The sequence below is a fragment of the Prionailurus bengalensis genome, chromosome A1, assembly GCF_016509475.1.
Source record: "Prionailurus bengalensis isolate Pbe53 chromosome A1, Fcat_Pben_1.1_paternal_pri, whole genome shotgun sequence".
NCBI classification, from domain to species: domain Eukaryota; kingdom Metazoa; phylum Chordata; class Mammalia; order Carnivora; family Felidae; genus Prionailurus; species Prionailurus bengalensis.
Genome location: NC_057343.1, coordinates 130,649,107 through 130,672,400, shown reverse-complemented (window position 1 = coordinate 130,672,400; position 23,294 = coordinate 130,649,107). Strand labels below are relative to the sequence as shown.

The window sequence follows — 23,294 nt, the reverse complement described above, 5'->3', positions numbered from 1 at the left end:
ATTCTAAACCAACCTCTTGCTTACAAATTATTTTCTAGTCTCCTTCACATCTCTATTTTTTTTGTTTGTTTAACATTTATTTATTTTTGAGAGAGAGAGAGAGAGCATGAGTGGGGAAGGGGCACAGAGAGAGGGAGACACAGCATCTGAAGCAGGCTGGCTCCAGATGCTGTGTCTCCCTATCTGTGTCTCCCTATCTGTTCCTCCCCTGCTCACACTGCCTCTATCCCTCCCAAAAATAGGGATTAAAACAAAAAAAATTTTTAATGTGCAGGACTGTCTGTACAAAACAATTTTTCTATCACTGTTATGTGAGGTCACTTGAACTCTTTTCTGTTTCATAAAAAACAAGTATTTATGCAGATCATGTTAACTATATGATAAAAATAACAAAGCTAATATTATAACTTAGACATTCAGACATTTCAACATTCAGACATTTACTGAACCCTACTCTGCACTAGGCAATGCTCTTGGTTTACCTTCATCACCTTATTTAACCATCACCTCCTACAAAGTACATATTATCCCCATTTTACAATAAGAAAACTGAGGTACAAAAAGATGAAGTAAACTTGCACAAGAGCAAAGAGCATAAATAATTAAGAGGAAGAGGAAGGAATGAAACCAAAGAAGGTGCTCAGAGCTTACATTTTTAATAGCTATGTTCTAATATCTCTTAATACCCATATAGGCAGAGTCAATAGAGTAAATCCTATTTTCCAAAAGTTATATAACAATTCAATAATGGTAGAATTTTATTTTCATAAGAAAAAGGAAAAATTCCCCAAATTCACTAAGATCAATAATGCTCTCAATATGGATACAATAAATTGTGTGAATCAGAATCTCACCTAAGGTTCTTCTACAAATCTCACCCTTTTTACACCACTCAACAGAAAAACATGTACTTTTCTTCCATTATTTACATGGAATACCTAATACAAACTGAACATTCTTCTTATATAATTTTTATATGCATATAAAATTTGGAGCAAGTTCCATTCATTAATCCTAAGAGTCATGGGGCCTTCTAATTCTCAATGCCCTCCTCAAACAGTACATGCCAGACTCCAGAAAGAAAATAGTAATGAACCATTCCCTAGTTCCTTAAAAATAAGCTTAAGCTTGAGCAAAAAAGTTGACCAAATGGAATCTGACACCAGCTCAAGAAAAAAATATATAACGAAAGGCACCTGGGTGGCTCAGTCATTTAAGTGTCCGACTCTTGATTTGGGTTCAGGTCATGATCTCAGTTCATGGGATCAAGCCCTGCATCAGGTTCTGTGATAACAGCAAGGAGCTGGCTTGAGATCCTCTCTCCCTCTCTCCCTGCCCCTTCCTGGCTCAAACGCTTGCGCTGTCCCTCTCTCTCAAAATAAACATATATATGTATGATAACCTGTCAGCCTAAACCATCAGCATATTTTCAAACTGTGACCCTATTCGAGAGGTCCACTGCTGGGGAGTGCATCAAATGGAACACAACCCAAGGAAGTGTTGAAAGTAACGAATTCTGTATTACTTGTTACAAGTAAGGAGACAGGGAGACGGCTCTCAAAGAACTCTGTCCCTGTGGGGTTAGTGCAGGAAGCCTTTATTCAGTGTATCAAGGGCAGTGGCAGGGAGCTCCCATACGCACCTTGGTTCAAGTACACATGCATAGCATGTCAACATGCTTGCTAGTGCATATATCCCATGTTCAAAAAATGGGAGAAAACTCTGCCCATAGGAGACCTTAGTATTATAATGAACTAAATGTAACTTCAAGACAACTCCGAAGGGCTTCTGTGCAGGTCCTCAGCTCTAACCCAGCTCAAACTGACTCATGTAAGGGGCTATCAGGGGAGATACACAAAGCAAGGAGCTCTCAGATGCAACACCTAGTTGGGAGTCTCCTTGGCTAGAACTGCTGGTTTGGCAAAACAAAACACATTTCTTCCCTGCTTTTGTCCCTTCCCCTCCTTCCTTCTACTGTTAACTTTTGGCCCTCTTTGAGTAACTTCTCCTTGCATCTTAGCAACAAAAACACGTCAGATTTATTTTTAAAGGTGTTTTATAAGAGCAATAGCAAAATGGCATAACTATTTTACTGTTATAATTTTTTCAGGCACTACTTCTTATTACCAGGAGAATATCCCTTTACAGAATGCTACCACCTGCATATGCACAATGTAAATTACAATATACATACCAAACATAAAATCCTCCCCACTCAAACCCAACACAAAAAACAAAATATACCACAGAACAACTGTGAATACTGAACCAAAGGTTCTCAATGTCAGAAAAGTAAACAAAAGGAAGTATTTCATCATGGTAGAATCAAACTCATCCTAATAAAATTCTATGTTGCTCCATAAAATCGTCCTCTTTTCCTTTTTTAAACATGTGTAAGAAAGTTGCGTAACTCAGAATATCCAAAGTTCTACCATTCTGCCTTAAGAAACTTTCAACAACGTTTGGAATTTGCATCCCCATTTCTTAAAAAAACAATGCCATAAGGTTTTTAGATATTTTTTTTTCAACGTTTTTATTTATTTCTGGGACAGAGAGAGACAGAGCATGAACGGGGGAGGGGCAGAGAGAGGGAGACACAGAATCAGAAACAGGCTCCAGGTTCTGAGCCATCAGCCCAGAGCCTGACGCGGGGCTCAAACTCACGGACCGTGAGATCGTGACCTGGCTGAAGTCGGACGCTTAACCGACTGCGCCACCCAGGCGCCCCAGGTTTTTAGATATTAAGGACACAGATCTTTATTTATTAATTCTTCCTTCTTTCTAGCCCTGAAAAGTTAATAGTATGAAAGTGCCCCTTTAATTAGTCATAAAATATGAAAAGCACCTAAGTAGCTTTGGCATACAGCGTGTATTGGTGAATGAAGCCATACAGCATTTAAGGCACAAATCAAGAAAAAACCAGCAGTATATGGGGAAAACTTTTAATCTATCTTCTCCTTTGTCTTATGTTCCAGGTCTGGAGTTAAGCACATGGTTAACGGCATTAGGCATCTATCAAAGCTCTATTCAAGATTCTTTTTAACTAGCCTACAAAAAAAAAGGTCTCTACACAGAGATGGCTGAAATGAAGAGGCAGCAATGGCACTACCCTTTCAGCCCAACAGTAAAAGGACAAAGACAGATAATGAAGAAAGAGACCAAAAGAACTTGGGAAGAAACACTGTCAGCTATCCTACACACTCAAGCTTCTACCTGCTCCAGAAAACACCAACTGATGTATGCTTATAGAAGGCTCAGTGGGAAAGGGGGAAAAAATGAAATAGGTGAAATAAAAAATATTTCTTCTACATTTTCTTCTCAAAAATACAGAGGCAGAAGGGAGACAATTCAGTAAGACAATATGAAAATAAGCTATTTAATGAAACATTTTAGGTACTGGTTTACAAGATCCATCAATACTTGCATTTTCTTTTCCTAAACCACAAGAAACAGCGCCACCCACTGGCTGCTGAGTGATTTTAACTGATAAGTCCCAAGACTTGATTCCTTGAATGTCAAAAGGGAACCATTACAGGACGTTTGATTTCTTCTGGCATTTAAAATATTCTAATGCTTTTTCACCCTCAAGACCACTGTTCTAACAACTTTCCCCTAAGAAAAATTAGCCTGAAAAACTTTAAAAATCAATGTCTTGTAATTAATCACCAATAGTGGGGCACAAAATATTACCCATAATCTAATAGTGGTAAAACCTGCTTAACCTCATTCTAATCAATAAGGCATAAAATCAACAGATACATAATGTACAACATCCTGTAAGACATTTGAACGAAATCTTTTACCAAGTGAGTGGCATGGAAAAAAAAAAGGGGGGGAAGGAAATGAATATTATTCTAAATTAAAACACACTTAGGAGACAACCAAATGTATCCACCTTAGTCATTCTTCTGGCTCAAACCAACCATTTGTTAAACTATATTTGAGAACAATGTAGAAAATGTGCTGAAAGTATCAAATGGTATTAAATCACTATTTTTGCTTTTCTTAGGTTGGTAAAAGTTAAATGATAATAAACAAAATAATCTTTTTACAGATGAATACTCAAGTATTTCATAATAAAATCTCATGAAATCTTTAAATTACTTTAAAATACCTTAGGATAAAAGTGATAAAACAAACATGACACAATGCAAACTGCTAAATCTTGATGATGGGTATATGGCAATTTATATTAAGTATTTCATAACAAGAAATTTTAAAAACACCTGTATGTTCTTAATGACAAAAAAGGTAGTTATTTTGGTAGTCATCATTTTTTTCTTTAATTTAAGGCTTAAATATAAATTTGCTTCCATTTACTCATGATATAGATATAGATATAGATATAGATATAGATATAGATATAGATATAGATATCAAATTACCAAAATGTTTCACGACAGAAACTCTGGTGGGTACAAGATCTACCTACCTCAATAACAATTTCCAATCAAACTGCCAATGTCTCAACTGATATCTATTCACTTTCACTGAAGGACATTCCTAAAGACCAGTAACACATGTTACCTACATATCTTTTAGCAAACTCTCATTTTCCTTTTGTTCTCAAACATGCCACCGGTATAACTGAGGCCCACAAGGGTCGCTGTGACCCATCTTACAGATCCCTAAAGTCCTCTAATCCTAACACAGCCACAAACCTGTCTTCTGCCACTGGTGCCTACATGATGCCCTCATGTATCCAAAGGATCACAATTCGTTAGGAGTGAAGAAAAGGTGAAACTACCCTCCCTCCCCATTTGGGACCTTATCTTTGTTCACAGCTGTGTCTCAGGCATCCAATACAATGGATTTGTCAGATGGACAAAGCAAAGAACACTACTTCAAGAGCAACTTATAAAGACTTCAGCAATAAATTTTTTGAGTTTTTATTCTCCTTTTTACGAGCCCCTTTTCCTAGGAGTCAGGTAAGAGATTGTGTACTACAGAAAGGATAAGCACCATGCTATACTAAAATTCTCCCTGGAGCGCCTGGGTGGCTCAGTCTGTTAAGCGGCTGACTCCACTTCAGCTCAGGTCACAATCTGATCGTGCATGAGTTTATGTCCAGCATTGGGCTCTGCACTGTCAGGGCAAAGCCTACTTGGGATTTCCTCTCTGTCTCTCTCTCGCTCATTTTCTCCCTCTCTCCCCCTCACTCCTCAAAATATATAAAATAAAATTTTCCTGTTCAGCACACAGTTTTTTGTTTTTTTTGTTTTGTTTTGTTTTTGATCAAGCTAGTCCTGTTGAGTCTCTCCTCCCTTAAAAGTTCCCACCAAAAGGAGCACTGGGTGCTCAGTCCTTTAAGCATCCAACTCTTGATTTCTGTTCAAGTCATTTCACAGTTCATGACCTTGAGTCTCAAGTTGGGCTCCGTGCTGACAGCACAGAGCTTGCTTGGGATTCTCTCTCCCTCTCTCTTCCTGATCCTCCCCTGCTTGCACTTTCTCTCAAAAATGAATAAACTTAAAAAAAAAAAAATAAGTTCCCACCAATAGGTTCTTTCCCTCCCATTACTGTAACAATAGACAGACACATAACATTCTCAAATCCTCACACAAGTTCATAGCAGCAGAAATGACCCTTTATAAGAGTTGGAGCCATTCTTTAAATAATATGTTTTTAAAAGCCAATATAAAATTTGGCAGAGCAAGAGACAAGATCTAGAATTAACATGGCATTTGGTGGGACAATTAAAATTACCCAAACAAAACTAAAAACAAGCTATTTCACCTATCCGAGGACTTAAAAACACACATTTATATTTTAAGTAAATTTTACTACAGTATAATATCCTAAAGGCTATACCATGTTAAGTGGCACCCAGGTAGTCTCACGTTGGACATGCATAATTTCCACTGTTTGGAAATTTCCCCCAGGGATCACATCATGAAGTTAGCGGTTTCTTTTTTTTTTTTTTTTCAACGTTTATTTATTTTTGGGACAGAGAGAGACAGAGCATGAACGGGGGAGGGGCAGAGAGAGAGGGAGACACAGAATCAGAAACAGGCTCCAGGCTCTGAGCCATCAGCCCAGAGCCTGATGCGGGGCTCGAACTCACGGACCGCGAGATCGTGACCTGGCTGAAGTCGGACGCTTAACCGACTGCGCCACCTAGGCGCCCCGAAGTTAGTGGTTTCTAAGGAGTAAGTGTGAAAGACTGTGACACTTGGCTGAGCATTCTTATACTAATCAGTCCATCTCAAAGTAGTCACGTGGTTCCATTTTGTTAACTTACTTAGAAAACACAGTAACTCATCAAGAAGACTATTCTTTTTTATTTCCTTCCAGAACAATCTTTTATTCCTTTCTCTTGCTTCAGCTTGTTTTTCACACTTTTTACGAGCATACTTACTCATTTTCTTTTACTCTCACATTCATGGGATCAGTCAATTGTATACACATAGCATAAGCACATACACAGTCATGTGATCTTCTCCTGATACAACATAGACCACAATTCTGAGGAAGCACCTTTTTTAAATTTTTTTTTCAAGAACAGAATTTAGTGATTCATTGCTCACATGTATCATCCAAGTGCTCATCCCAACAAGTGAGGGAAGACTATTCTGAAGCACAACTGACCTATGAACAACATGACGGTTAGGGCCAACTCCCACCACCACACTCAGTCAAAATTTTATGAGTAACTTTTGACTCCCCCCAAACCTAACTACTAACAGCCTATTGTTGGCCAGAAGCCTTATCAGCAACATGAACAGTTGAGTAACATGTGTATTTTGTACTTTATATGTATTTTATACTACTCTTACAATAAATTAAGTTAGAAAAAAGAGAATGTTACTATGAAAGCCATAGGGAAAATACATTTATAAAACTTTACTGTAAAAATTCATCTGTATAAACAGATCCACACAATCCAAACCTGTGTTGTTGGAGAATCAACTATATTTGGTAACCCGGTTTCACCTCGTCTCAGTTCTGTTTTACCCTCATCATGCAAACAATACACATGCTGTTTAGTGGGAATTTATTTATCATTAACCCTTGAGTTTTTAAAAAGACTAAGTTTGGGGCGCCTGGGTGGCACAGTCGGTTAAGCGTCCGACTTCAGCCAGGTCACGATCTCGCGGTCCATGAGTTCGAGCCCCGCGTCGGGCTCTGGGCTGATGGCTCGGAGCCTGGAGCCTGTTTCCGATTCTGTGTCTCCCTGTCTCTCTGCCCCTCCCCCGTTCATGCTCTGTCTCTCTCTGTCCCAAAAATAAATAAACGTTGAAAAAAAAAATTTTTTTAAATAAATAAATAAAATAAAAATAAAAAGTCTAAGTTTTAGCTTTGACCACATAAACAACCTAACAGAGTGTTTAGTTTTCTTCTGTAGCAGATTTTAATAGCTTACTGACTTTTAAGAGTTTGTATATTAGGACTTTCCCAATGAACACCACAAGACTATCCATGTTTTTCATCTCCCTCAGTACTGCACCTATCTCTTGTACATGATAAGCAATAAATTCAATTCAATCAATTCAATCAATTCAATGACCCTTAAGCAGAAAAATTTTAAGATTAATTCCTAACTTCCAGCCTAGAAAGATTCCTAACAAAAACAAATTATGGAAAACGTCCTTTTTAGAGATTCATGCAGAAGTACTTTTGAATGGAAGGACAGGTCAGGATTTGCTCCAGCAAATTAAACTACTGGGGCACCTGGGTGGCTCAGTCAGCTGGGTGTCCCAACTTTGGCTCTGGTCACGACCTCACGGTCTAAGCCCCACATCAGGCTCCATGATGACAGTGCAGAGCCTGCTTGGGACGAAAGTAAGTGTACAAAGGTCTTGGCTTCTAGACCAAAAGAGTGATTAAAAACACTAACATCTGTATTTAAATCAGGCTGTAACTCAGATTTTCATCTCAAAACTTTCATGGTGCTTATACAGATTAACCTAGAGTAATAGAGATAATAAATTCATGGAATTACACAACTTTAGAACTGAAAGCGTTTTAAAGAATCACCAAGTTTAAGTATCTTGCTCAAATCCCAAAGCTGTTCAGTACAGAAAAGCATTCTACACTGGAAAACATTTCTTCTCACACCTGTTAACCTGTTCACTTGTTTTCTAACAACAAGTACAATATATTGCTGCTTTCAAAAAAATCTTTTCCTCTTTTTAAGTTTGGATTGCTTCCTTTACCACAGCATATAATTTTACAAGTTACACATCATGTCTACAAAATATTATTTGGTTAAAACATTTATAATTACATTAGAATAACTATTTGTACCTTAAGTTTCCTTGTTTTCATAGACTCCAGATTTTGATTTTAACAGTACTTTATATCAACATTTTTATATTCAAGTTTCTGTGAAAAGCATACTGTTTATAAAAAACAAAACCTTGTGTGTGGCAAATCAAGCTCAATTTTGTTACTGCAAAACAATTTTCTCTCAACTGCTGATTTTCTAATATGTCACCCCTGAAAAGAGCATAAATTATTTTAATGTGAAAGAAAAATAGAATATAGAAATTGTTGGCACACAAAGAGTAGCAGGCTGCACTTTTAAGTGCACACTGCAATACTGTGCTATAGCAACTAGCTCAGCTATGAGCTTACATTTTATTTATTTCTGTGGGAAACTAATACAGTACATGAAGACCATCTTAGCATTATAGTAAAAATATTATTAAAGAAAACTTTCCTACCTTTTAGATTACCTAAAAAACAGGGGCTACACATTATTAACTAGCAAAGTTCCTTTTTTTTCTTAAATTTTTTTAATGTTTAATTATTTTTAAGAGAAAGAAAGAGCATGAATGCGGGAGGGGCAGAGAGAGGGAGACACAATCTGAAGCAGGCTCCAGCTTCTGAGCTGTCAGCACAGACCACCCCCCCCCCCCACACACACACACACACGGGGCCCAAACTCACTCATGCTCCATGTTTCCAGGTTTGGCTACTTCAATCTAAATTGAAGGCGTTAAGCTGAATTTTTTTCCAGGTATCTTAAGTTTTTGCACATTTTCCCAAAACTCCTGCTCTTTTAAGTTTTGCACTATGCCACTTTGAAACCTAGAAGGTATGTATGTAGAACAAGTGTCCTCTTCTATATATTCATCTAACATTTATTGAGCATCACCCACTCATATGCATTCTTCTGAACTTGACGTAAGAATGTAACAATAAAGGCTTACATTCCTCTCTCATGAAACTCATAGTGTAGGGGATCTAAGAAAGATAAGTCAACAACTGAAAGTCAGCACTATGGAACTGATACTATGCTGAAAGTACACACAAGATGCTAGGTAGACCTATACTTTACTGCATATACAGAAGAAACAGCCTCATACTACAAGTAAATGAGCCAAGAAAGTTGAAAGGGTGAGAAAGCTACGTCAAACAGGCTATTCAGAATAGAGCCTCTGGTTAGGCACAATTTGTAAAATAAATGAGCATGACCTTAGGGGAAAAAAAATACCATTTGTAGAGACTGCTTAAGCTGAATATAAATTATACCTAAAACTAAAACAACACGTTATGAGAGTACAACTCGGGAAAGTTGAACTATGAATTGAGACTTTACAGAAGGGTACTCTTTGACAAAATAACTGTAACAATCTTTAGACACTTGATTTCGGAAAACAGCAAATATGAAAGTTAAGTGGAAAGGTGTAAGATGAGGATAAAGGTGAGAAAAATCAGCAAATTCACAGAAAAACCTAAGAGGATAAACAGTCCAGTTTTTAAATCCTAGTTGGCTTTTGGGGCACCTGGGGGGCTCAGTTGGTTAAGTGTTCAACTCCTGATTTCAGCCCAGGTCACGATCTCATGGTTCATGGGATCTAGCACCGCCTTCGGTTCTGCACAGACAGCACAGAGCCTGCTTGGGATTCTCTTTCTCTCTCTCTGTCTGCCCATCCCCAAATAGTGTGTGTGTGTGTGTGTGTGTGTGTGTGTGTGTGTGTGTGTGTGCGCGCGCGCGCGCGCGCGCGCGTGTGTGTGTGCGCGCGCGCGCGCGCGCGCGCGCGTGTGTGTGCGCGCGCGCGCGCGCTCTCTCTCAAAATAAATGAAAATAAACTTTTTTTAAAAAATCCTAGTTGGCTATCAAGCAAAAGCAATAATGATCTAAAAAGCAATGTTCAACAAACACAATTTCTCTTATATTCAACATCCTTGAATACATCTAAGATTGGCTATTTAAAACCACTAGGTTAAAAGTAAAGAGAACCAGGGCACCTGGGTGGCTCAGTCTCTTAAGCATGTGACTTCAGCTCAGGTCATGATCTCTCAATTTGGGAGTTCAAGCACCACATCAGGCTCTGTGCTGACAGCTTAGAGACAGGAGCCTGCTTCAGAATCTTTGCCTCTCTCTCTGCCCCCCGACTCTCAAAAATAAATAAACACTAAAAAAAAAAATTTTTTTTTAATAAAGTATAGGGAACCTAATGGAATTCTGGCTTAAACTTTGATGTATATAAGAATCACCTGGGGAGCCTGTTAAAAATGCAGATTCCCAAATTATATGGTCAAAGTGAGGCTTACAAAAGGCAAAAATACTATGAGAGTTACCAGTGTTACAAGGTGCACTCCAAAACAGGTTGAACAGCATGAAAATCACTACTTTAGTAAGGTGAAAACAGTCAAATAAAAAATGTCAAAGTAAGTGAATGAAAAAAGCAAAGTCTTTTCTTTTTTTTTTTTTTTTTTTAAATTTTTTTTTTTCAACGTTTATTTATTTTTGGGACAGAGAGATACAGAGCATGAACGGGGGAGGGGCAGAGAGAGAGGGAGACACAGAATCGGAAACAGGCTCCAGGCTCCGAGCCATCAGCCCAGAGCCTGACGCGGGGCTCGAACTCACGGACCGCGAGATCGTGACCTGGCTGAAGTCGGACGCTTAACCGACTGCGCCACCCAGGCGCCCCAAGCAAAGTCTTTTTAACAAATGGTGTTAAAACAACCAATAAAGGGCTCTCACCCACCAATTATGTCAAACTCCCTCCCTACATCTGACCTACATCCATCAATTACCCAAGCAAGTCAAAATTTTAACTTTCTGAATTTCAGCTCTATCCCTCATAAATGCTCCCTTTTACCGCAGCTTCTTTTTCCCATGTGAACTTCAATACCCTCAAAACAGTCTATGCCTTCAGACTGTTCTCTACCAACCAATACCCCGCTTCTGGCAACCTAGCCATCTTATGGGTCGCATCACTATCCAGTTTAAAATCTTTCAGATGTTATCTATTATTCTAAACTTTCTAAGGTCAAATGGAAAGAATTCATAATCTTTCAATACAATAGAGGAGTAAAATTACAAACATTTCTACACAAGTACCAGTTTTCATAATCAAAATTAACTATGTTAAATCACTTACATCATAAAACAATTTCCTATCAGCAGCCAGACGTTTGGAAGCCAGAGTCTTGGTAACATGATAGAAGGTAAGTAATGCTCTGTGCTGTCGAAGATCATCTTGGACTTTCACAGATTCTATAAGAGTGGGAATGAGTTCAGGCCACTGTCTAGGACAGTCCAATCTAGCAACTTTTGCAATCAGCACTGCAATCTGAGTTGCAATCTAAAGGGAAACAAAGTAGTCATCAGAAACACACATATATAATCAAAGCAACAGATAAGGAATGCATTCACAGTTGAAAATTACCTTCTGGTCAGTTATACATTTGACAAAAGTGAATACAATTTCACTGAAAACTTCTTACTTAAGACAGTGGTTCACCAAGTATGGTCTATGAATCCCTTGAAGAGGGGAAGGGGGCTAAGACCCTTTCAGGGATCTGCAAGGTCTCTCTTTAATTTATCACTGTGATGCTAGATGTTCTTCATGTAACTTTTCCTAAAATAATACTTGGCAACAGAGTATAGGAAGCAGCAGATATGAAAATCTAGATGTTTTCTTTTAAATATCCAGACACTATGGGGATAAACAATAATGCAAAACAATGCCACTCTTCTCCTTAAATATGTATGTGTTGGGGGAAACAACTATGGTTCATTTTTTTAAATTCTATTTATGTTAACAAGTAATGGTTTTATTAATGTTAAAAAATTTGTTTCAATTGATAACACAGTAAATATCAAAATATAATGTGCCGTTTTATTTTAGCAGAATAAAGAAGTTATAAGATCACAAAGTTTGAGAATCACTGACCTAAGAGTAGAAATGAACATCAAATATTATGTTTGTAAATAATGACATTTGTACAGATCAGTGTTTCCCAAATGCTGGCTGACAGAGCATATTAAGCAATGGTTTATCACAAACCCCTCCCAACCATCTCCTGCCCCAGTGAGAAATACTTCTTTAATCCCAATCTTCCCTCACCTCCTTCAAGGGACTACAAAGCAGAGAACTAAGATCACTGTAGAACAGATTGATATAAAACTGGATTAGATACATCACAAAATCCAGTGAGGCTAAATATTCAAATTAAAATAATTAAGTGTAATAAATAGTAACTTGTAAAAATTTAAGAATTTTTGAATCCATATGCAAAACATTCTTACACGCAAAATCTCACTGTAAAGGAAAGAAAGAAATGGAACTGAATAATCTATTACAGTATATAGGGAGAAGTGAAAATGTCATGGGTGTCGGGAATAGACAAGATATACTGTAGTTTAAAAAAAGGAGGGGAATGGGGTGCCTGGGTGGTCTGAGCATCCATCCAATTTCCCCTCAGGTCATGATCTTATGGGTTCAGGTTTGTGAGTTTAGACCCTGCACTGAGCTTGCTGCTGAGAGCACAGAGCCCGCTTCAGATCCTCTGTCCCTTGCTCTCTCTGCCCCTACCCTGCTCGCTCACTCTCTCAAAAATGAATAAACATTCAAATAAAATTTTAAAAAGGAGGTAGAGAAAAACAAATCATTAAAATTAATTTCTATGCAATAAGACTAGAAATATATAGAAACTTGCTTTCAATACAGTATTTCTTAAAATGACTTCTGAATTTTAAAACAGCCAAATATAACAAAAATTCTTGACAGCTAGAAATTAACCTCAAAATTTAAAACCCACAAATATTACGAATAGACATGATAAAACTGCATTTTTCCTGCCAAAAAACAAAATTAGTTTGGAAACAAAGTAGAAAGTAGGGGAACAGAAAGCATACTTAGCATTCATTTTCTCACTAACCTGGTTTACTGGTTCGTTGAAGTTGGTGATTAGCCCTGCACGCAACGTAGATTTCTCCTCCTCTGAGAGAGCACTGTAAAAAGATCAATTCATTATGCAAGAGGATGCTATCTAACAATAAACATAGGTAAGCACTACTTTGAATTTTAACAATAAAAAGCCTTTCAAAAAAGAGGCCACTCATTAGTTTTGGTAAATAAATAGAATTATTGCCATTACTTGTATATTGACACATCAAGTAATTCCTAAGTGTAAAGCTCCTTCACAAGTGAATACAAAGTACAAAATAGTAAGCAACAGGAAATAAGACAAATCCAGAATAACAAATGTGGTATTGTGACATCTGCTTTATTAATATAAAAATAGTTGCCTAAAAAAATTAATGGTTTCTAAAAAAAAAAAAAAAAGTGTGTATGAATAAGTATTAGCCTTCCACTGACTTCTTTTATAAAATCTGAGTGAGGTTATTCTATAGGGGAAGGGATCAGGAATCAGAGGATATTTGCAATTAAAGACTTATTAGAAATCAGCTAGTTTAGGGGGCCTTGGAGGCCCCCTGCTGTATCAGCACAGAGCCTGCTTAAGAGCCTCTGTCCACCTCTCTCTGCCCCTCCCACGCCTGCACATGTTCTCTCTCTCAAAAATAAACATTAAAAAAAAAAAATCAACTAATTTATTATTTTTCATTTTACATCTCCAGGAAGGATAAAAACAATACTAACAATTCTGCCTGCAAATGAGTTAGTAAACTACAAGAGCAAAAGACCAGGATGGAGAATATTCACTATTAGAGTATACGCATTTTGATTTTTGAAATATATGAATGTTGGGGCGCCTGGGTGGCTCAGTCGGTTGAGCATCCGACTTCAGCTAGGTCATGATCTCACAGTCTGTGAGTTCGAGCCCCGCGTCGGGCTCTGTGCTGACAGCTCAGAGCCTGGGGCCTGTTTCAGATTCTGTGTCTCCCTCTCTCTCTGACCCTCCCCCGTTCATGCTCTGTCTCTGTCTCAAAAATAAATAAAACGTTAAAAAAAAAATTAAAAAAAAAAAAATGAATGTATTGTTTATTTAAAAATTACATTTTAAAGCCCCCGTATTAAGGTTTTCCATTATGGCCATGATAGAGTAGATGGTATCAGATGAATCATCCCAGTAAGATCAGCTATAAAAGTGCTACACAACTTTTTGTTTTTTAAGTATTAAGGCATCTCTCTGTTGAGTAGAACTGTGTCCCTCCAAAAAGATATGTTCAAGCCTTAACCCCAAGTATCTCTGAATGTGACCTTATTTTAAAACTGGACACTTGCTGATGTAATCAAGTCAGAATGAGGTCATAACAAATTAGGGTGGGCCCTGATCCAATGACTGGTGGTGCCCTTTACAAGGAAAGGAAAAGAAAACGTGGACAGACACGGAAGAAACACGTGAAAAGGCGGCCATGTGATGATGGAGGCAAAGACTGGGATTACAACTGCAAGCCAAAAACCCCTAACGATTGCAGACCACAAACAGAGACTAAAAAGAGACAAGGAAAGATTTTTCCCTAGGTCCTTCAGAATAAGCAAAGCCTTGACAAGCATCTTCACCTTAGACTTCTAGCCTCCTGAACTGCGGGACAACACAATTCTGTTGTTGTAAGCTACCCAGTTTCTGGTAGTTAGTTATGGCAGACTGAAGAAACTAATGCAGCATCTAAAACAATGTAGGCAGCCATGACTTGAAAGACGAAGGTCTAGAAAAAAGGGAGAGGAACTGTGATGAACCAGAACATTTCCCCTGGAGCTATCTGCCCATAAAAAATCAAAGCAGGAACTACACGACTAATGAGCTAAGAGATTTCACTAGGTCTCAAGTGCTGAAAAGGCAAAAACTGACACTCAGGGCGAACCAGTAAGGCAATACTTTGGTAAACACCCAAAGATTGCAGCTGAAACCCGAAGAAAGCTAAAAATTAGGATTAAGAGTAAACCAGAAAGATGGGGTGCCTGGGAGGCTCAGGTGGTTAAGGGTTTAACTTTGGCTCAGGTCATGATCTCATGGTTCATTGATTTGAGCCCCGCATGGGGCTCTGTGTTGACAGCTCAGAGCCTGGAGCCTTCTTCAGATTCTGTGTCTCCCTCTCTCTCTGACCCTCCCCTGCTGGCTCTCAAAATAAATAAAAACATATTAAAAAAATTAAAAAAAAAAAAAGTAAACCAGAAAGAGACCACACTCAACTAAGTCAAGGTTGAAGTCATATTCTATTTGCCTGCCTGGAAAAAATTAAAATTTTCTCTAAAGAAAAATAACAAAATTCCAAGCCTCTCCAATTTTCCCTCAACAATGCTTAGCATTCAGTCAAAAACTGACTATGTATACTACAAACCAGGTAAAAGTTATTAAAATCAAAACAAATAAAAATAGGAGACACAAGGGTGCCTGGGTGGCTCAGTCAGTTAAGCATCCAACTTCGGCTCAGGTCATGATCTCACGATCCATGAGTTTGAGCCCCGCGTCGGACTCTGTGCTGACAGCTCAGAGTCTGGAGCCTGCTTCCGATTCTGTGTCTCCCTCTCTCTCTGACCCTCCCATACTTGTGCTCTGTCTCTGTCTCTCTCAAAAAATAAATAAAATGTAAAAAAAAAAAAAAAAATTTTTTTTTTAAATAGGAGATACACAGGGCACATGGGTGGCTCAGTTAAGCATGCAACTCTTGATCTCAGCTCAGGTCTTGACCTCAGGGTACTGAGTTCAGGTCCCACAGTGGGCGCCATGCCAAAAAAAAAAAAAAAAAAAAAAAAACAAGAAAAGAAAGAAAAAAGAAAAAACAAACAAAAACACCACACACACAGGAAATACAGACATTGTAATTATCAAAATCACACTTTAAAAAAATTATGAATTTGTTGATCAAAATAGGTGAAAACTGTACTATTTCACCACAGAGCTGGAATTCATTTAAAAACAAAAAACAGGGGCACCTGGGTGGCGCAGTCGGTTAAGCGTCTGACTTCAGCCAGGTCACGATCTTGCGGTCCGTGAGTTCGAGCCCCGCCTCAGGCTCTGGGCTGATGGCTCAGAGCCTGGAGCCTGTTTCTGATTCTGTGTCTCCCTCTCTCTCTGCCCCTCCCCCGTTCATGCTCTGTCTCTCTCTGTCCCAAAAATAAAATAAAAACGTTGAAAAAAAAAAAATTTAAAAACAAAAAACAAAAATAGGGGTGCCTGGGGGGCTCAGTAGGTTAAGTGTCTAACTCGGTTTCAGCTTAGGTCATGATCTCAGTCTGTGGGTTTGAGGCCCAGAGCCTGCTTGAGATTTTCTCTCTCTCTCCCTCTGTCTCTGCCCCTCCCCTGCCCATGCTCTCTCTCTCTCTCTCTCAAAATAAATAAACAAACTTCAAAAACAATGTTTTAAAAAATACCAAAGGAAAATCCTAGAATTGACTTTTTAAAAAATAGCAAAATAAAGGTAACAAACTTGAGAAGTCAGTAGAAAATATACAGATTAAAATATAATGAGGAAAAATGGACTTTGAGAGGCACCTAACTGGCTCTGTCTGTAGAGCATGCAACTCTTCATCTCTGGGCCATAAGTTCAATCCCTACCATGGGTGGAGAGCTTACTTTAAAAAAAAAAAAAAAAAAAAAAAAAAAAAGGGGGGGCGCCTGGGTGGCTCAGTCGGTTGAGCGTCCGACTTCGGCTCAGGTCACGATCTCGCGGTCCGTGAGTTCAAGCCCCGCGTCGGGCTCTGGGCTGATGGCTCAGAGCCTGGAGCCTGCTTCCGATTCTGTGTCTCCCTCTCTCTCTGCCCCTCCCCCGTTCATGCTCTGTCTCTCTCTGTCTCAAAAATAAATAAACGTTAAAAAAAATTTTTTTAATAAAAAATAAAACATAAAAAAAATTTTAAAAAGGCTTTAAATAGAACAAAGAAATTGAAAGAAAAAAGCAGAACAAGATGTACCATGCAACCATAAGACGGTTGATGTGCCTGTATTAAAATCAGACAAACTATGCTGGATGCCACACACATTACTAGAAACAAAGAGGAACATTTCATGATTAGGACAAGGTCAATTCAACAAAAATGTAAAAACATTTAACTTGTATGATCCTAATAATATAGTCCCTGTACATATACAGCAAAAACAGAATGTAAAGAAGAAATGGCCAAATACTTAATCCTATTTGGAGATAACATATGTCTCAGAAAATGATGAAAAAAGCAACAACAAAATCAATAAGGATATAGAAGATGTGAATAGCATAAGTGACCAATTATGGCAAAAAACACATATAACAGGCACACATATAACATTTCAGGCACACATATAACATTTAACACAGAACAATATACTGAGATTGTAACACAAGACAGCACATTTCCAAGGATGAAATCGGTAACAAAAGAATAACTAAAAAGCCCCACATGCTGGAAATTAGGAAATATACTTCTAATTAACCCATGGGTATAAAAAGAAATTCTAAAATCTTATCAACTGAGTGGTAATAAAACTGAATTAAAGCTAAGATTACAAGAAAACACCTAATGTTTTAAATGCATATATAAGGAAAAGTAAAAGTGAATTATCTATGCTTCCATTTCAAAAAGCTAGAAACCAGCAAGTTAAATCCGAAAAAATAAAGAAAGTAGTAACAACTAAAGCAAAGACAGAAAGGCCACAGGACAAAGAATCCAAAAACAGATCCTTATATATGAACAGCACATACAAGGGAACCACTGAAATGTGTTAGAGAAGGAATACCGGCTGCAGCCTCACTCCGCATACACACCTAACAAAGAAATCACTTCCAGACAGATAATCCACCTAAGTGTAAAATAGAAAACAACGCTTCTAGCAGAAAGTGCAGAATATTTTCATAATCTTGGACTAAGCAAAAATTTTATAATAGGCTCCAAAAAAATATAAAAATAGCTAAGTTGAACCTCATTAAAATTAAGAACTTCTCCTCAAAAAACACAAGAAAGTGAAAAGGCACGTGACAGAGAGAAAATATTTCCAATGTGTATTTTCTTTTTTTTTTATTTTTTTATTTTTTAACATTTATTTATTTTTGAGACAGAGAGACAGAGCATGAACGGGGGAGGGTCAGAGAGAGAGGGAGACACAGAATCCGAAACAGGCTCCAGGCTCTGAGCAGTCAGCACAGAGCCCGATGCGGGGCTTGAACTCACGGACCGGACCGTGAGATCATGACCTGAGCTGAAGTCGGACGCTTAACCGACTGAGCCACCCAGGCACCCTTCCAATGTGTATTTTCAACAAAAGACCTAAGTCCAAAACCTATGAAGTCCCAAAAATCAGTAAGATAACCCATTTTTTTGTACAATGGCAGCCCTTTATAAAAGCAGGATATTCAAATGGCTAATAAGTATATGAAAAAGATATTCATTGTTGATCAGAAAAATGAAAAATTTACCAAAATGACAGATAAGACCAAATGTGCTAATGAGCAGCAAATGTCAACAGTGATATGCCCCTGTAGAAGTGTAAATTAGTATGAACCCTTTGAAAACAAATTGATGGTATTTACTACAGCTGAACACACATTTGACTACACATGACCAAAAAATGCACTTATGTGCAATAAGATATGCAGAAGAGTTTTCAAGAAGCATTACTATTAATAGACAAAAACTATGAACAACCTTAACGCCCAACAGCAGCAGAACAAATAGATACGCTATGTTCCTAACATGGAATATTTTCCTTCTACATATGAGAAAACTTTTCAGGCAATTACTTGGGTAAATCTCACAAATCTAAAAATGAATGAAAGACACACAAAACAACATAGTATAAGATTTCCATTTGTGGAACTTCAGAAACAGGTAAGGTTCATGTATGGTTAAGAGATGTCAAATATTGCTGGGGAGGGGTGCACAGGTGACCGCGAAGCAGGAGGAAGGCTTCTGGGCGCTACTAATGTTCCACCTACTTGCAAGTGCTAGTTACATGGATGTGGTCACATTATCAATATTAAAACTGTACCCTTCATTTGTGCACTTTCTCAGTTATGTTGTATATTGTACTTCAATAACAGTCTCTATAAACCTTAACTATGACCAGTTGAGTAAACAAATGAGAAAACAAGATTAAGATAAACGTTCAGGTGAAAAAGAGTCAAACCCTAATGCAAGTCTAGGCTTTCCCATGAGAAATGATCTCTTTAATCCTTTTATGATTGTGTTGTACTTCCAACTTAGATATTAACCTGGAGAAAACTCATGTCTTTAGCAATTCTCCACTAATGGTTAACACTGCACCTTTAATTTCATGCACATGCTATCATTAGATGAATTCAGATTAGTTTCCAAGCACAAACTGCATAGTATCTAATTAATTAGGACCCAGTTAAAGTTGAATTATATACAGTAATGATCTGTAAGTTCAAATTGATGCTCATTCCGTGAAAATAGCGGTAGGGGCAGGAACTATATAAGATGAAACTTAGATAAGAACACACACAAGCAGATGTTTTAAGTGTGTTAAATTTAAATGAGTTCTATAACTGAGTGTTGCTCCCTTGCTGCGTTTCTGAGTACATTCTTACCATCCTTGCTCCCTCCCCACATTCATCTCCATTCCAGGGTATATCTCAATATATACTACAAGAAAAAGCTTCGGATTTAACTACCTAATACCATATATCCCCTTTAACTTTTCATATTTAAACTAAATTCCCATTTTTAATTATGTGAATGTATGATCTGAAATATTGAATCTACCTTTAATTCTACCTCCCAAAATTGTCATTGGTAACCATATTCTTCATATTAACTGGTAAAATAGAATGAATTTTCAGAGCTATCTAAAATTCAATTGGACAGAGCAATAGAAAGGTGTGCAGTGCTGCAATGGTTCCAGTAAATCAATAATACACAATTCCTCATCACTGCTTCATTTCTCTCAAAATTATGAATTCTAAAGTAATAGAAATGTTTATTTTATATTACAGTACCCTTAGTGCAGCCTTACAATACTCTAGTTGTTTTGGAGTGCCTGGGTGCCTCAGTCGGTTAAGTGTCTGACTTCGGCTCAGGTTATGATCTCATGGCTCATGAGTTTGAGCCCAGCATTGGGCTCTGGGCTGACAGCTCAGAGCCTGGAGTCTGCTTCAGATTCTGTGTCTCCCTATCTCTCTGTCCCTCCCCTGCTCATGCTCTCCCTTTCTCTCTCAAAAATAAATAAACATCAAAAAAATTTTCTTTAAATATTCTAATTGCTTCTAATATTATTCAAGAGCATGTTCTTTTTTTTTTTTTTTAATTTTTTTAACGTTTATTTATTTTTGAGACAGAAAGAGACAGAGCATGAACGGGGGGAGGGGCAGAGAGAGAGGGAGACACAGAATCTGAAACAGGCTCCAGGCTCTGAGCCATCAGCCCAGAGCCTGACGCGGGGCTCGAACTCACGGACCGCGAGATCGTGACCTGGCTGAAGTCGGACGCTTAACCGACTGAGCCACCCAGGCGCCCCATCAAGAGCATGTTCTATATGCACCTTGAAGTACTCTGACAAGTTTATTTTTTTAAGGACTTATGAATATAAAGAACATAAAGAGCTATAGTGCCATCTACTGGGGAACAAAGACTAAGTTACTTCTTTAGCAAAGTTCACTAAATTTACCAAATGAATTCAAGGGTCAAGTCCATATTTAATTTCCATCTATTACATAACATGTAATTAACTATCAAGAGATATCTGTTCACTTAACCATGTATAGAGCAGTTACAACTCAATCTGAGGGGATGACAAAAGGCTACGACCCTATTCCTACCACAAAGGCAATTATGCAGAAGACTTGGAAGGTAAAATGACCTGGGATTTCCTTCTCAGTAACTTTTTTTCAAAATCCTAACCTCAAACTTCTCTTAAAAAAAAAAAAAAAAAAAAAAAAAAAAAAAAGCAAAAAAAAAAAACAACTTTGCAACCTAATTCATTCACCTAGCATTTTTGTGCCCATAAAATTACATACCCTCAAAAGCAAAAGACAGCAAGAAATCCACAGCCTCCCTCTTAAATAAAAATAACTCGGGGAGAAAGGCAGTAATAGGAATACTGACATATAGAACCCTTTACTTCTTCAGTAGTTAACACACTTTTCTTTTAAATATCAAATGCTTTAAGAAAGTGAATGTCATCCTACACAGGGACCATGCTGACCTTCCTTGCACTGTTCTAACTTAATGTGTGTGCTGAAGCAAGCACAAATGCATTCTTCCACATAAAGAATAAAGATTAAGAGGAACATCTGTATACCCCCCCCCCCAATCTGGAAAGGATTACATGGGCCAGGGAGAGGGACAGAACTTACTGAGGTGCTACACGTCTCCAATAACGATCAATTCCATTCTTAAAATATAGCACAGCAAGCCACCTTACATTTATATCCAGAGTGTGGTTTGTAAAAATATTCTGTAAAAAAAACAAAAAACAAAGCATTAAAATGAACATGTCATAAGTTAAAGTATAATTACTTTACCCATAGTGAAATATGGATAACACTTTAAATGTTTCACTTAAGTGTTATCGCTACAGAGAACATGTTTTCTAAATCTCTATGAGCTCCAGAGTTCATGTAAGAAACCACACGTGGTAGAAGTATGTTCATTTTTAAGCTGAGTAATAAATATTTGGGATCCATTTAACTAGTCTACTTTTAGATGTCTGAAAATTTTCCTAATAAAAAATTAAACTCAGAAAAAAAGAAACCTAATTATATATCACAACCTACACACAAAACACTGAAATAAATATCTTCTCAATTAAAAAAAAAAGTAGACCCACCAAAGCATACATTCAAAGATTCTAAGGAGTCAAAGCCCCTGCATTATCAGCACATGCTATGAAAGGAGTTATTTCAAAGTATTCTCTTATCAAAATAATGAAGCTTACAAATAAATGTGACAGAACATTAATTCAAGTACAGACAGTCCTTGCTTTGCAGAGCTGCAGGAGATCATAAAAATGACTGTGCAAATAAACCATGCAACAAGGTCTTAATGATCAAGGAGAATATTATAACTGTTCTGTGACCTTTATACATTTTTACCAAAAAATTACTAAAATTAACAAAAATTCATAACTAACACTTGTATATGGAAATAAAAATACAACAAATGTTAACACTAATTTAAGACATCACAAACACAGAATTAAAGTGTTTTATTTCTTTTTTTTTAATGTTTATTTATTTTTGAGAGAGAGATGGAGAAAGAGCAAGCAGGGGAGGGTCAGACAGAGAGGGAGACCGAGAATCCAAAGCAGGCCCCCACTACTGTCAGCATAGAGCCCGATGCAGGGCTTGAACTCACAAACCATGAAGAGTGTGACCTGAGCCGAATGCTCAGGATGCTCAACCGACTGAGCCACCCAGGTGCCCATAAAGTGTTTTGTTTCTTTATAAAAAACTTATCTAGGTTAGTGGTTACATAGGGGAAATGAGGAGTATCTTAACTGACTGAAATTGCACTACACTTCAGACCAAAAACTACTCAAATTCCCAAAGTTGAACTCCTAAACACAACCTTGTGTGGGAAAACCTCAAAACCAAAAGCAATGATGTGGACATATGTTCCTTACTACAGAATAACATGATATGTAAACTATAAAAAACAGGTATGTTTTTAGAAATATCCCATTTTTAGAAAACCACATACATACCAGAAATAAAAAAAATTTACAAAGAGAGTTGTGTAATGTCCATTTATTCCTTAATACCCCTGACAACTAAGACAGAGACCCTCTTTTGGGTCTCCTTTGCAAAAGAAAGAATGGACTTCTCCACCACATTAATCGCACTCGATTTTAACACTTTACATGTCTGCCTTCCACAAAAGACGGAGTCATAAATACCTGAGGAGCAAATGAACAAATGGATGGAAATAATGTGGAAAGTTGGTGGCTATCTGCCTGTCTCGCCTAAACTTCGCGAACCAAGAAAAGTCAAGCTGCAGGTGTCAATCCAAGTAGAAATATTCCTGAAGTACTTTGAAGAACAAGACAGGAACACAAGTCTGAAGATCAGGAATGCAAATTTTCCACCTCCAAACTAGAAAGAACAGCTAAGGCAACAAGAGATTAAAAGTACCAAGACAGTGAGTTCAGGGAAAATTAAAAAATTCCTGCCTGTAACTTAATTTCTCCATCTGTTATAATCTATCCCATCTAAA

The 23,294-nt window shown here is 37.6% G+C and overlaps 1 protein-coding gene across 2 annotated transcripts in view; it reads right to left on the bottom strand.

Moving 5' to 3' along the window:
- The window catches only part of IPO11 (importin 11), a 204,015-nt gene that overhangs the window by 153,359 nt on the left and 27,362 nt on the right, over positions 1-23,294 (bottom strand). For both annotated transcript variants that reach the window (XM_043591102.1, XM_043591112.1), the window contains exons 3-5: positions 21,437-21,537; positions 13,123-13,195; positions 11,340-11,543 (exon numbers count right to left, since the gene is read on the bottom strand). In XM_043591102.1, coding sequence (XP_043447037.1) covers positions 11,340-11,543; positions 13,123-13,195; positions 21,437-21,537 — 378 coding nt within the window. The remainder of the gene's footprint in view (positions 1-11,339; positions 11,544-13,122; positions 13,196-21,436; positions 21,538-23,294) is intronic.